The sequence below is a fragment of the Chrysemys picta genome, chromosome 17 (assembly GCF_011386835.1).
Source record: "Chrysemys picta bellii isolate R12L10 chromosome 17, ASM1138683v2, whole genome shotgun sequence".
Lineage (NCBI taxonomy): Eukaryota > Metazoa > Chordata > Testudines > Emydidae > Chrysemys > Chrysemys picta.
This window is the reverse complement of record NC_088807.1, coordinates 7,277,777-7,290,195: the sequence shown is the minus strand read 5'-3', so window position 1 is coordinate 7,290,195 and position 12,419 is coordinate 7,277,777. Positions and strand designations below refer to the sequence as shown.

General features: G+C 50.1%; 1 protein-coding gene across 1 annotated transcript in view; it reads right to left on the bottom strand.

Annotated features, from left to right (window-relative positions):
- The window catches only part of NKPD1 (NTPase KAP family P-loop domain containing 1), a 32,908-nt gene extending 23,116 nt beyond the window's left edge, over positions 1-9,792 (bottom strand). Inside the window, exons 1-2 of the mRNA XM_005295697.4 lie at positions 9,415-9,792; positions 2,984-3,152 (exon numbers count right to left, since the gene is read on the bottom strand). Coding sequence (XP_005295754.3) covers positions 2,984-3,152; positions 9,415-9,516 — 271 coding nt within the window. The 5' untranslated portion in view covers positions 9,517-9,792. The remainder of the gene's footprint in view (positions 1-2,983; positions 3,153-9,414) is intronic.
- Between the last annotated feature and the right edge of the window lie 2,627 nt (positions 9,793-12,419).

Below are 12,419 nucleotides of genomic sequence, written 5' to 3'. Positions count from 1 at the left end.
ATAGACATTTATCTAACCTACTCTTAATGGGAGCTGTCTCTTTAAGAAGAGGACAGGGCAGCTCTATTACAGGGTTTGTATTATTTGAAGTACGGGGGACGGGTGAGTGTAGCCCCGCCCAAAATTAAAAGCTCTCCCCTTCAATTAAGGGGGAGGAACCACTGGACCCAGGCATCAATTGAATACGAGGGGGACAATAAATGAAAAAAACGGAGCGGGGCGAGAAGAAGTGGGCTGGAGTCCACGAAAGCTTATGCTCTAATAAATTTGTTAGTCTCTAAGGTGCCACAAGTCCTCCTGTTCTTCTTTTTGTCAGAGGTAAAGAATCAGGGATCCAGGGGGGGACACCAAGCAGATAAAAAGTTGTTCTCCTTTAATGGATGTTTAGTGGCCTCTACATGAGATGTGTTTAGTGGGTTTCAGTGGCACCTCCAAACTCACCACTGGGCTCTGTACTAAATTTGCAGACTCAGCAGAGAGGCCAAGAACTGCCGGGGCCATGGGGAGTGAGCAACCTTGTGATCCCTACAGGAAGTACTCCCAGATCAGGGATGGGGCACGCTGGCAGGGCCATTTGTGCGGGAAGCTTGCCTTTCTCCTCCCCTGTAGAAAAACGGAGGGCTTCACTCACCAGGACTGCATGAGCACTAAATCCACACAGTTTTCATAAAGCCAGAGTTTAGGGTTATGTGCAGATTAGTTCGTTGACTGATTCGCATACCATGGTACACATGGAGCTGCACAGAACTTGGCAGCTTTGGGGCGGTAACTCTGCCTTCCCTGTTTTGTCAATGCCCACAAACCTCAGGTGTTCACACCCGCATGCCCCAGGGGGCTCACATGCCCAGCGACAGCCTGCAAGGTTCCCAATAAGGGGATGAGCTAGCAGAACTCCTGTTGCTTCTTACCCTGGCTTGGGAGCCTTCTACAACCTGAAAATACATTATCCCCCAGGCCTGCTGCTCTCCAACCTCCCCTCCTACCAGAGTAGAGGGTGACCGACCGTGAACATGGATTCTACAAAGCTTCAGAGGGCTTCTTAGCACCAAATCAGCCAAAATTGTCTCCTAAACAGTCAGCCAAAACAAATTGTAGCTGGGAAACTGAGCACAGAAAGTTTATACAGCTTGGATAAGGTCAAATGGGGAATCAGGCACAGAACTGAAGTGTGCTTCACAGTGTGGGGGTGTCTTTAAACAGACCTCAGAAAGGTAGCCACCTCAAAAGACTGTGGTTTAAGTGACCTGCCCAACATCACATAAATAATCTGCAGCGGTTACTCCGGTGTTGTGTGTCCCAATCCAGTCCCTTCCCCACAAAATCATATTTGCAGCCCTTCTCTTCTTCACTGTACACAAGTGTTACTTTGATATTCCGTCACAGGTGACTAGCTGATCCGGCCCAGGCATTGCAAAAGGCAGTGTGGCTAAGTGGGCTAAGTCTAGGGACTGTCATCCCTGGATTCTAGTCCTAACTCTACCTCAACTGAACTTGCAAAATCTCGTCTCTGCAAAATTTGGGACCGGTGCTTGCCTTCCGTTGGGAGTACAAGATCTTACTGGAGAAAAAGAACCTTTCTGTTCACTTCACAGCTAACAGATGTCAGTAGAAGAACACTCAGACTCACAGTCTCCAAAGCCAGTGGACTTTCCCCAAGGCAAGAGGATATTCTGTAGGTTGCTTGCTAAGCTGCGGAGTTCAGCATGGAGCCAGATCACAGCCCAAGCCAAAAGTGGTTTGCTCAGCAGAAGTGACCCAAACAACTAGTAACCTTTCACAGATTCATAGATTCTAGGATTGGAAGGGACCTCGAGAGGTCATCGAGTCCAGTCCCCTGCCCGCATGGCAAGACCAAATACTGTCTAGATCATCCCTGATAGACATTTATCTAACCTATTCTTAAATATCTCCAGAGATGGAGATTCCACAACCTCCCTAGGCAATTTATTCCAGTGTTTAACCACCCTGACAGTTAGGAACTTTTTCCTAATGTCCAACCTAGACCTCCCTTGCTGCAGTTTAAGCCCATTGCTTCTTGTTCTATCCTTAGAGGCTAAGGTGAACAAGTTTTCTCCCTCCTCCTTATGATACCCTTTTAGATACCTGAAAACTGCTATCATGTCCCCTCTCAATCTTCTCTTTTCCAAACTAAACAAACCCAATTCTTTCAGTCTTCCTTCATAGGTCATGTTCTCTAGACCTTTAATCATTCTTGTTGCTCTTCTCTGGACCCTTTCCAATTTCTCCACATTTTTCTTGAAATGCGGTGCCCAGAACTGGACACAATACACCAGCTACTTTAATAATGACTGTTTGGAGTGAGCCTGGTGCTGGCACTAGATCATCATAAGGGCAGTCCCGGGATATACGTTTGGATCTTCCCATCCGTTGTCTCTAAATCCCTCTGCAAAACCTGTTAGAAGATGATGAGTTTGGAGGCCCTGTATCTTGGGAACCCCCTGGTCAAATGACCCCAAATCTGTACCACAAATTCTACCAGGGGCCCTAGGGTGGCATAGCTATTTTCAAGGCAATCTACCTATGTATGTGGATTTTAGAGCAATTTGAAAAATCAGCATTAAACAGAAACCTTGGTGGAACCTGCACTGGGAAGTTGCTATCACTCCTCCAGAACTGGAGCAGTTTACAAAAGGAAGAAAGGAAAACTCCCTAGATACTCCTATTATTCTCCCAGGCAAGGACCCATTCGTATCATCTTTGCCCTCGTCCTGTCCCCAAGCCCCTGCCTGCATTGTGTTCCTCTCCTAATTGCAATCGTTGCCGTTGCTTGTTTTACGAAAGGATATTTACAGTTCTGGCACTGAGGGTAAGACATAGAAATAGTAATGAGAAGAAACAAAGAGTCTGGAAAGTTGGTGCTAATGGGCTCTTGCATGTGACTTCCAGAGCATGTAAAGTCACTCAGCTTTCTCCTGGACACAACAGAGACAGGGCATTACAGCATGTCTGTATCTGGCTGTACCTTTGTTGTTGGGTTCCTGATCCATGAAGTAGATCTGCCCCTTCGAGCCTTTAGAGCCGACTCCAGGAGGTTCCTCAACATGTTCTAAGCAGGAGATTTCTTCGTCACTAGAACTCATCGGTGTTAGATCAGGAGATCTGTCCACAAGATTTCCCAGGTAGGCAGAGGACTGGGGAAAAGAACAATCACGGCAATTAGTTTAATAGCTGCCTTTAGTCCCTAATCAGTAATGGAACGAACACAGATATAAAAGAAAAGCCGGTGAGTTGGGAGGGGCTGACGGAGCAGTAAGTAGCATCACAGGGTTAACATATATATAGGGCCCCACCAAATTCACGGCCAGAGAGTTTTTTAATTGGTCAATTTCACAGGTTCAGATGTTTACATCTGAAATTTCACGGTGTTGTAACCATGGGGGTCCCGACCCAAAATGGGATGGGGGGGTTGCAAAGTTGTTTGGGGGGTGGGGGAGTCCCAAGATTGCCACCCTCACTTCTGCACTGCCTCGGCAGCAGCCTCTGAGCTTCCTGCAGTTAGAGGAGGTTCCCGGAGCTGGAGGGGGGTAGGATCTCTCGCATACTGCTAGGAGCGCCCCAGCCGGGGGCTCCTAGCTGCTAGTCCAGGCCAGTGACAGATTAAGGCAGGGGTCCCCAGCCAATCTGGGCAGGCCCCCGGAAAAATGGGTGCCCCAACCCTAGAAGAAGCCCCAGGGTGGAAACCTCACCCCAGACTGCCCCAAGCCCTGGCTGGGGAGTGTGTGTGTGTGTAAGCCCCGAGCCCGGGCTGCCCCGGCCGGAGACGCTGGTGGAGGAAGCCCGGAGCAGCGGCAGAAGCTGTGGGGTGAGGGGAGGGCAGAAGTCCCGATCCCGGGCTGACCCAGCTAGAGCGGTGGGGGGTGTCCTAAGCCCCGGCTCCCCCAGCCGGCATGACAGGGAGCAGAAGCTCAGAGCCTGGGCTGCCTTTGTTGGGGGGTGGAAGCCCCCCAGCCTGGCCTGCCCCAAGCTCTGGCTGGAGTGGGGGGAGGCCCTGAGCTCAGGCTGCTCCGGCTGCAGCTGGCAGGAGTGAAGCCTCCAGTCCCAGGAGCCTCCGGGGAAGGAAGCCCTGAGCTCGGTGCCCGGAGCCATGGCAGGAGTCACAAGGTGTGTGGCAGGGGGGCAGAAGGCCAGAACCTGGGCTGTCCCAGCTGCAGCCGCCGGGAGCAAAAACCCCCAGCCTGGCAGGAGCCCCGACCTTGGTGCTGGGAGCTGCGGCAGGAGCCACGGGGCGAGGGAGGGAACGGAAGCCCAGAGCCGTGCTGCAGCGCACAAGTGAGGGTGTTCCACCCTCGTTTCTGTGCTGCCTCTGGAGGTGGGTCTGATTTCCTCACCAAGAGCAGCCATGCAGGGGAAAAACAACTCCTGTCCCTCCCCAGCATGTCCAGACTAGCAACTAGGAGCCCTGGGCTCCCAGCAGACGGGGAGATCAGATCTCACAGTCCGTGACATGTTTTTCATGCCGTGAAATTGGTAGGCCCCTACATATAAACTAGATTGTGACTGAACTACAGTATGACGGCATGAAGGGAAGGCAGTAGCTATAATATACCTGGGTTTTAACAAAGTATTTGATACCTCTCCTCATGAAATCCTACTGGCAATGTGAATTGAGACTGGGTCAGCGAGGTGTGCGGCCACATGCTCTGCAAACTGGCTAAAGAACCAACTCCGGAGGGATTGAGAACAGTGTGTTGAGTTGGGTGGGAGGGGCCTCGTAAGTGTCAGTGTTGGGCCTGGTACCGTGTTTCGGGTACACCTTCACTTCGAGATGTGGGTGTAATTTCTGGCTTGAGGAGACGTACCTGCTCTGATGAAGCTACCATGCTGAAACTAGAGTGTAGCTGTGGCAGAATGAGCAGAAAGGAGGCGCTCGCCGCCTGAGTACGTGGCTAGGGTCTTGGATGGGTATGTACTTGGGCGGCTAGTCCCTCCTGCCGCTTGCACCGCTGCGGCTACATGGTATTTTTAGTGCATTAATGCAATCAGAGGTACCATGGGTATGTCTCCTAGAGCCAGGAATTACACCCTCAGCTTGAAGTGTAGCCGGGCCCATAGATTGGGGGAAGGGGTGAAGTCACAGACTGGGTGCAGCTGCAGTGTGAGCCAGGCAGGCAGCTAACAGGCAGCTGCTTCTCTTCCTGACTTATTTAATTTTTCCTTGTGCTCCCTCATCTCTCTGTCTCTCTCCAGCTGTTGTCTCTTGTCTTATCCTTAGATGCTCATAGAGCAGGAATCATCTTTTGGTTCGGTGTTTTGTACAATGCCTTGGGCTGTGGGGTCTGGTCGATGTCTGGGACTCCTATGTGTTACTGTAAGAATTAATAACATATAGTAATAATAATAATAATACAGGGACAGTGCAATGCCATGCACTGTCTGTGGGGACCACTGTGTGACATTTATGAATCGTTTCAGTGTGATTGTGTTCTGCGCCCTGGGGGAGGGTTACTACAGCTCCTACAAGAATGACAAGCAGTAGAGTTGATTATGCCCGGAATTGTAAACAACTCCGGAGAAGCCCCTCTGGGGATGGCTTGCATGTACGGGTTCAGGTTTGGGGCAAGTCTACACTATCACGCTACATTGGCGCAGCTAGAGTGCGTCTGGGGAGGACGTGTTGGGCCAATGGGAGCGTGCTCTCCTGTCAGCATAATTACTCCACCTCTGCGAGAGGCAGAAGTTATGTTGGTGGGAGAGCGTCTCCTGCCAACATAGTGTGGTGTGGACACCCGGCTTTAAGTAGATGTAACTTACATCACTAAGAGGGGTGTTGTTTTCACACCCCTGAGTGACATAAGTTACATTGACTTAAGCGGTAGTCTCCTAATTAGAGATGGGCTGGATGCAGTACACATCTAACCCTTCCAATTTGGGAAAGATTATATTCTGATTGGGATTCAGAACCAAACCTCACAACTGAGGCCCATATCTGTCATGGGTTTGACTCATAACCCTTGACCTGAACAATCTTGGAAATTGGTACAGATTCAAGATCAAATCGGTATCTAGCTGTGAAATCCACAGCTTGGACCCAAAATATGTTCTAGTTCAAACAGAACTTGATTCACGGAAGTCCTATGGACTCCGTTATACAGGTAGTCAGACCTAAATTCCCTCTAAGCTGTGCAACTGCACAGCAGGCTATCGAGGGCAGCACAGGAGCGCAGCGGGGAGAGGCGCCTCTCCCCCCAGCCCCAGAGCTGCCGCGGCCTGGGAGAGGCGCCTCTCCCCCCGGCCCCGGAGCTGCTGTGGCCGGGGAGAGGGCTGAGGGGAGCGCTCTCTCCCCGCTGCGGCACTGGGCAGACTGCATTCCGAACCCCTCATCCCCAGCCCCACGCCAGAGTCTGCACCCCCAGCCAGAGCCCTCACCCCCACACACACACTCCAACCCTCTGCCACAATCCTGAGCCCCCTCCCACACTCGGAACCCCTCGACCCCAGCCCCGCCATACATCACCTCCATATTGGTGCGCATAACAAAATTCATTCCGCACATGGATGTAAAAAATTAGAGGGAACATTGGTCAGACTAGATTATCACAATGGTCCCTTCTGGCCTTATAATAACTGAACGTATGAATCTATGTCTAGTCCTGCCCACTGATTCTGGAACTGTTCTTTGAAGCATAAATGTGATGAGTTCATGATTGCCAGCCCCAAAGTCCCTCCCGTCCTCACATCCATGGTGCTGTAAAATCAGGTCAGCGTCACCCCATGTTGGTTCTCTCATGTTTTGCACCTCCTTATAATGCTACCTTCACACTTAGGCATTCTCAATTTCTGTACCATATGTCTGCTTTTCCTATACTCCCTAGCTAGGAGGCCTGTAATGTGCTGCACTTTGGCCTTTCTGTTTCCATTTGCTCTTTGCATAAAGCCACAGAGTTTGGTCCAGAATCAGAGCTGACTCTAAATACCCGGATATTCAAATTGACTTTAACTCTAGATGATCGCTCTAACTTTAACTATAAATGATTGCCAATCCTGACCTCTGGATCTCGGCACCCTTCAGATCCTAGATCTACTGATACCCACCACAAACGCCCACTCATCAACCCCCACACTGAATGTTCCATAGAGTCGACAGCCAGCCACACATTGGCATTTCTCCTGTGTGATTGTGTCAGGGATATAGAAATGGGAGGATAATCGGTGGCTCGGAGCAGTAGGAGGAATATCACTGAATATATTGGGCTGATTGTGGGGGTGCTGCACTCTGGGGGTGAAATATGGACAGGTCAAGAGTGTTTTGGGAGGCTGAGCTGTGGGACAGTCTCACAGGACCAGCGGTGCTGGAGGGAAGCGGAGCTGTGGGACACACTGACAGGGCTGGCGGGAGGGACTGTGCTGTGGGACACACTGACAGGGCCGGTGGTGCTGGGGGTGTGTGTGGAGCTGAGCTGTGGGACACACTGACAGGGCTGGTGGTGCGGGGGGGGAGGAGGAGCTAAGCTGTGGGACACACTGACAGGGCTGTTGGGGCTGGGGGGCTCTGAGCTGTGGGACACACTGACAGGGCTGTTGGTGCTGGGGGTGTGTGTGGAGCTGAGCTGTGGGACACACTGACAGGGCTGTTGGGGCTGGGGGGCTCTGAGCTGTGGGACACAGTGACAGGGCTGGCGGTGCTTGGGGGTGGAACTGAGCTGTGGGACACACTGACAGGGCTGAGCTGTGGGACAGTGACAGGGCTGGCGGTGCTTGGGGTGGTTCATGTGTTCAAGGTCATGCTGTTGGGAGCGTGTGGTGCCCTCCACAGAATGGCCTTCTCTGTGTGTAATAACCACATCTGGTTTTATAAGTACTGGTCAGGGGACAAACCATTCTAAAACAAGACCGTCCATCTTAAAACCAGACAAATGGCCTGTGGTGCTTTGCTGATCAGATCGCTGCGACACATTCCTTCTTGTAGCCTCCACCCATGTGTTGTGTATGAATTGCATCAGCACCCTGAAACCTTCTCTGACCAGTTTCCTGTTGTCTAAGTCTGAACTGGGAGTAGGTTCACACACACTGTTCAACTGGGCTGAAATAGGGAAAACCAGAGATGCTAAACTAATTCTGTTGATTGACCTGTTACCAAGAAGCCCCCTTTCTCCTGCCACTCCCCTGGTTGTTAAGCACTTGTGTATTTCAATATTCCTCTAATCAGAGGTGAGTTTGCCATGGCATACATTCCAGGAAAGCATTACCTGCTCGTTATCAAGGTCAAACACAAAGCAGCATCTTCAGAAAAGAAAATGCCAGAAAAACACTAAACATCAAATTTCCAAGTGCAAATAAGCACATAACTTCCACAAAACTGCCAACCAGGAAGCTGAATAGAAAATGCTTCCATCGTGACTCACCAAAGTCTGACTGGGGTTTAGATTCTGGCACCTTAAAATAACATTTGTTCTTGTCTCTCTCTGGTATTTATAGGCTACCATTCACAATAGTATCTAGGGTTGCCGATTGTCTAATGACACAAACCCAAACATTGTTGCCTCGCCCCTTCCCCAAGCCCCCGCCCCTTCTCTAAGGCCCCACCCCATTCACTCCAGCCCCCCTCCCGCCATTGCTCGCTCTCCCCCACCTTCACTCACTTTCACAGGGCTGGGGCACGGGGTTGAGGTGCGGGAGGGGGTGTGGGCTCTGGGCTGGGGCCAAGGAGTTCGGAGTGTAGGAGGTGGCTCTGGGTTGAGCCTGGGGCTGGGGTTGGGGTGCAGGATGGGGTGCGGAAGGGTGTGTGGACTCTGGGAGGGAGTTTGGGTGTGGGAGGGGGCTCCAGGCTGAGCCTGGGGCAGGAGGGAGTGCGGGGTGTGGGCTCTGGGAGGGAGTTTGGATGCAGGCCAATGGGAACTGTGGAGTCAGCACTCAGGGCGGGGGCAGCGTGCCGAGACCCCCTACCCCCACCCCCAGGGGCCACAGGGACGGTGCTGGCTGCTTCCGGGAGCAATGTGGAGAGAGGGCAGGCAGGAAGCCTGCCTTAGCCCTGCTGCACTACAAGACTGTTAGCACCCCAAATCTCCCAGTGTGGCTGCAGTAGCCTCTGGGAGATAGGGCCTGATTTTCACAAGCCTAAGGTATCTAGACCTCCATATCTTTAGCTTCTTCCATCCCAGGCGCTAAAAACATTTCACAAACATGAATGAACAAAGTCTCATGTTTCTCCTGTTCATCAGGGAGATATTACAACAAACAAAAGTCATTGTGGGATAATTTAGAAACTACCTATGCCTGGTTCCTCAAGTAGATCCTTATGGGTGGCCAGAAGGTCTCCAGGAGAAGCTCTGGGATGGGAAACATCAAGGAATCTTTCCTGGCCCATTGAGCAGAGTTTTGTCTCTCTCACTCAATCCTCTCCCATTCTCCAATTAGCAGGGACTCCTTGAGGGAGTAGCTGCTGTGTGCGCCTACCTTCGACTTTGGTTTCAGGTGTCCCTCTGCCTCTGAATACATCCAGTGATCTTTGCTTCTCTTCAGTCTTTCTCCTCTGCCCACAATTATGGTTCCTTTCATGTTCCTGCTGCGCTTCTGAATTTATACATAGTCACAAGCTGGCTTCTTTCGTTTAATTACTATCACACCTTCTTTGTTTTCCCTCCGGGGAATTGTCTGACAAACATCTGACGACACTAAGAAAAGAATCCTCTCAAAGGAAATAATTAGCTAGGGATTAGGTAGAAATTCCGGCTGTGCAAGTGGCAGCATAGAGCGCTGAGCACAGAAAGAACTCCCCTCCCCTGAACTTGAGTCAGGAGATAGAAATGTCTCCATGAGGGGAACTGCAGTCGAGACTACACCGCTAAATTTGGGTACCTGGTTTGGCCCTCTCCTCCTTTTATGAAGAAAGCTCCTTTCCTCCTACCGTTCATCATCAGGTGCAATCTCTGTCCAGAGGGGGGATGTCTGGAATTAACTGGAGTTGTGAGACTTGGGAATAGTGGGCATTTGTCACAAACAAATTTGAGTAAGAAACAAGAAGAATTGGAATTGCTCGTTTATTAGATAGATTGGATCTGGCTGGTATTACTGAAACCTGCTGAGATATGTCCCATGATTGGAATGTTAAAATCAATGGTTATAACCTATTTAGAAAGAATAAAATGGGCGGGGGGTGGGGCACTGTATATAAAAAATGGTATTACTTGTTTCCAAGTCACTGATAACTCAGAAGAAAATGATCTTGAATGCTTATGGATCCATGTCCTAACAGATAAAGCATAAAATGGGGTATTAGTTGCTGTCTTCTACAGAGCACCAAATCACACTAGGCAACAGGATGACCAGCTCCTTGCATGCCGATCAGTAATGTGTAGGGGGGGAAAGATGAGTGATCATGGGGGACTTCAATTTGAGTGACACATGCTGGATGTCTCATGCTGCCAGTACTAAAACATCTTTGGAATTTCTAAATATTATAGATGACAATTTCCTAACACAAGAAGTATTGCTTCCAGCATGGGGGAATTCTGTTAGATCTTCTCTTGACAGATAAAGGGGAACTGATTACAAAGCTAAAAAGTAATGGTAATTCAGTTATCAGTGATCATGACTTGATCACATTTATAACGTGCAAACAGAATAAAGACCAGAACAGTGATATAGATACTTGGTGCTTTAAAAGGGCCAGTTTCACAAAGCTGAAAACAGTTATGAGCCAATCAACTGGGAGGAACAATTTAACCAGAAAAATGTGAATGATAATTGGTAATTGTTTAAAAACACTTAAGTAGAGACCCTAAAAGCCACAATTGTGGGAGAAGGCCATATTGGTTAAAAATTTGACCTGGTTTAGAGGGGAAGTGAAACCAGCTATAAAAAATTAAAAATAATATATGACAAATGCAAGAATGGGGAAGTTGATAGTAATGAGTAAAAATCAGAAGCTAAGAATTGTAGAAATTTGATAAGGGAAGCAAAGGGACACAAGGCGAAATCTATTGTCAGCAGAGTCTTTAAGGACCATATGAAAGAGGTTTTTTTTAAGTATATTAGGAACAAAAAGCATCCTAACAATGGTACTGATCCATTACTAGATGGTGAACCCAAGAACCTCATAATACCGACTGACAAGGGGGTACAGAGGGATTACAGGAATCTCCTGATTCTGGTATGTACATTCTGGTTCACCAAAGAATGTAAACATCCCAATGGTTATAATTGTCTGCCGTGTCCTGCATAATATTTGTGAGGCAAAGGTGGAGAACTTGCCGCAGGGGTGGAGGTGGAGCGGCTGTCTGCTGCATTTGAACAGACAGACACAAGGGCTATTGGACGGAGCTGAACGAGGCGGTATATGGCTTGGGGAGGCTTTGAAAGAGCACTTTAACAGCGAGCCACAGTAACGTGCGGTGGCTACTGTGCTCAACCTGGTGCTGCAATGTGGGAACCTGTTAGAAACGGTGTGGTGCTTCCTGCACTTCTGTGCATATATACCAATAATAGTACAACTAATAATACTGGGGTACTATGTGATGGGGTGTACTAGGCCCTTTGAGGCCCCCTGCTGGAGTCCTCATGGTCCTTCCACACCCCACTCCAGGAAAGAAGCAGTGAAGGTGGGTTCTCCAGCCTTGCCTAGAAAGGCTTCAGGGAAGCAGCCAGAGCACAGCAGGCTCTGTTAAACGGCGCTTCTGGGCCTGAGCAGGTCAGTTGCTGGCTGGGACCAGAAGGGTGAGGAAGGGGAGGAGTTGAGATCTTCAGCCTTGAGTAAGGATGAAGAGGAAGGGGCTACATAGGAAGTGGCCTAGGGAATAGCAGCAGTAGCTATTACAGGAAGCAGCACTTGGCCTGGGTCAGGACCTGCATTAGTGGGTGGGCCCAAGTTCCCCCATCGCCCTGGCCACTGGCAGGGTGGCCTACACCCCAAGAAAGGGACAAGGCTTGTTTAGAAGCCCAAGTGAAGGGTGGGACTTAAAGAGTCTCCAGCGAGGAAGCCCTGGGGGCACTGCTCTATACCAGGGCAGACATGAACTTAAAGTGAGCCCAGAAGGGGCTGAGGACGGAGCCCAGAGACAGGGCTAAAGATAGTAACTGTTGGACCTATTACCCTGGAAGGGATTCCTTAATGTGTTTAGACTGTGTGTGACTGAGCCGGAGGGCGGAGGCATCGCCTGACGAGGGCAACAGTCAGCAGGGGGCACCGTGAGCAGAGTGCAGGTTGCACCGACTGACAGGAGGCGCTCACGAGGGGAGAGTGTGCACCATCATATACCTGCTGTACATTTATGACAACTAGGCTGTTTGGCACTGGTCCTATGGGTTGTGAGCGTACAAGACCATTACGTTCACTGCCAGCTGTAGTAGAGAGAGCGAGCCTGGAGCACTGGGCCTGGTGCAGGATCAGAGGCCATGAACCAACGTCAGACCATGTAGGAAAGCAGATGCTTACAAGTTCACTGTCCAGTACATGAGCTTGG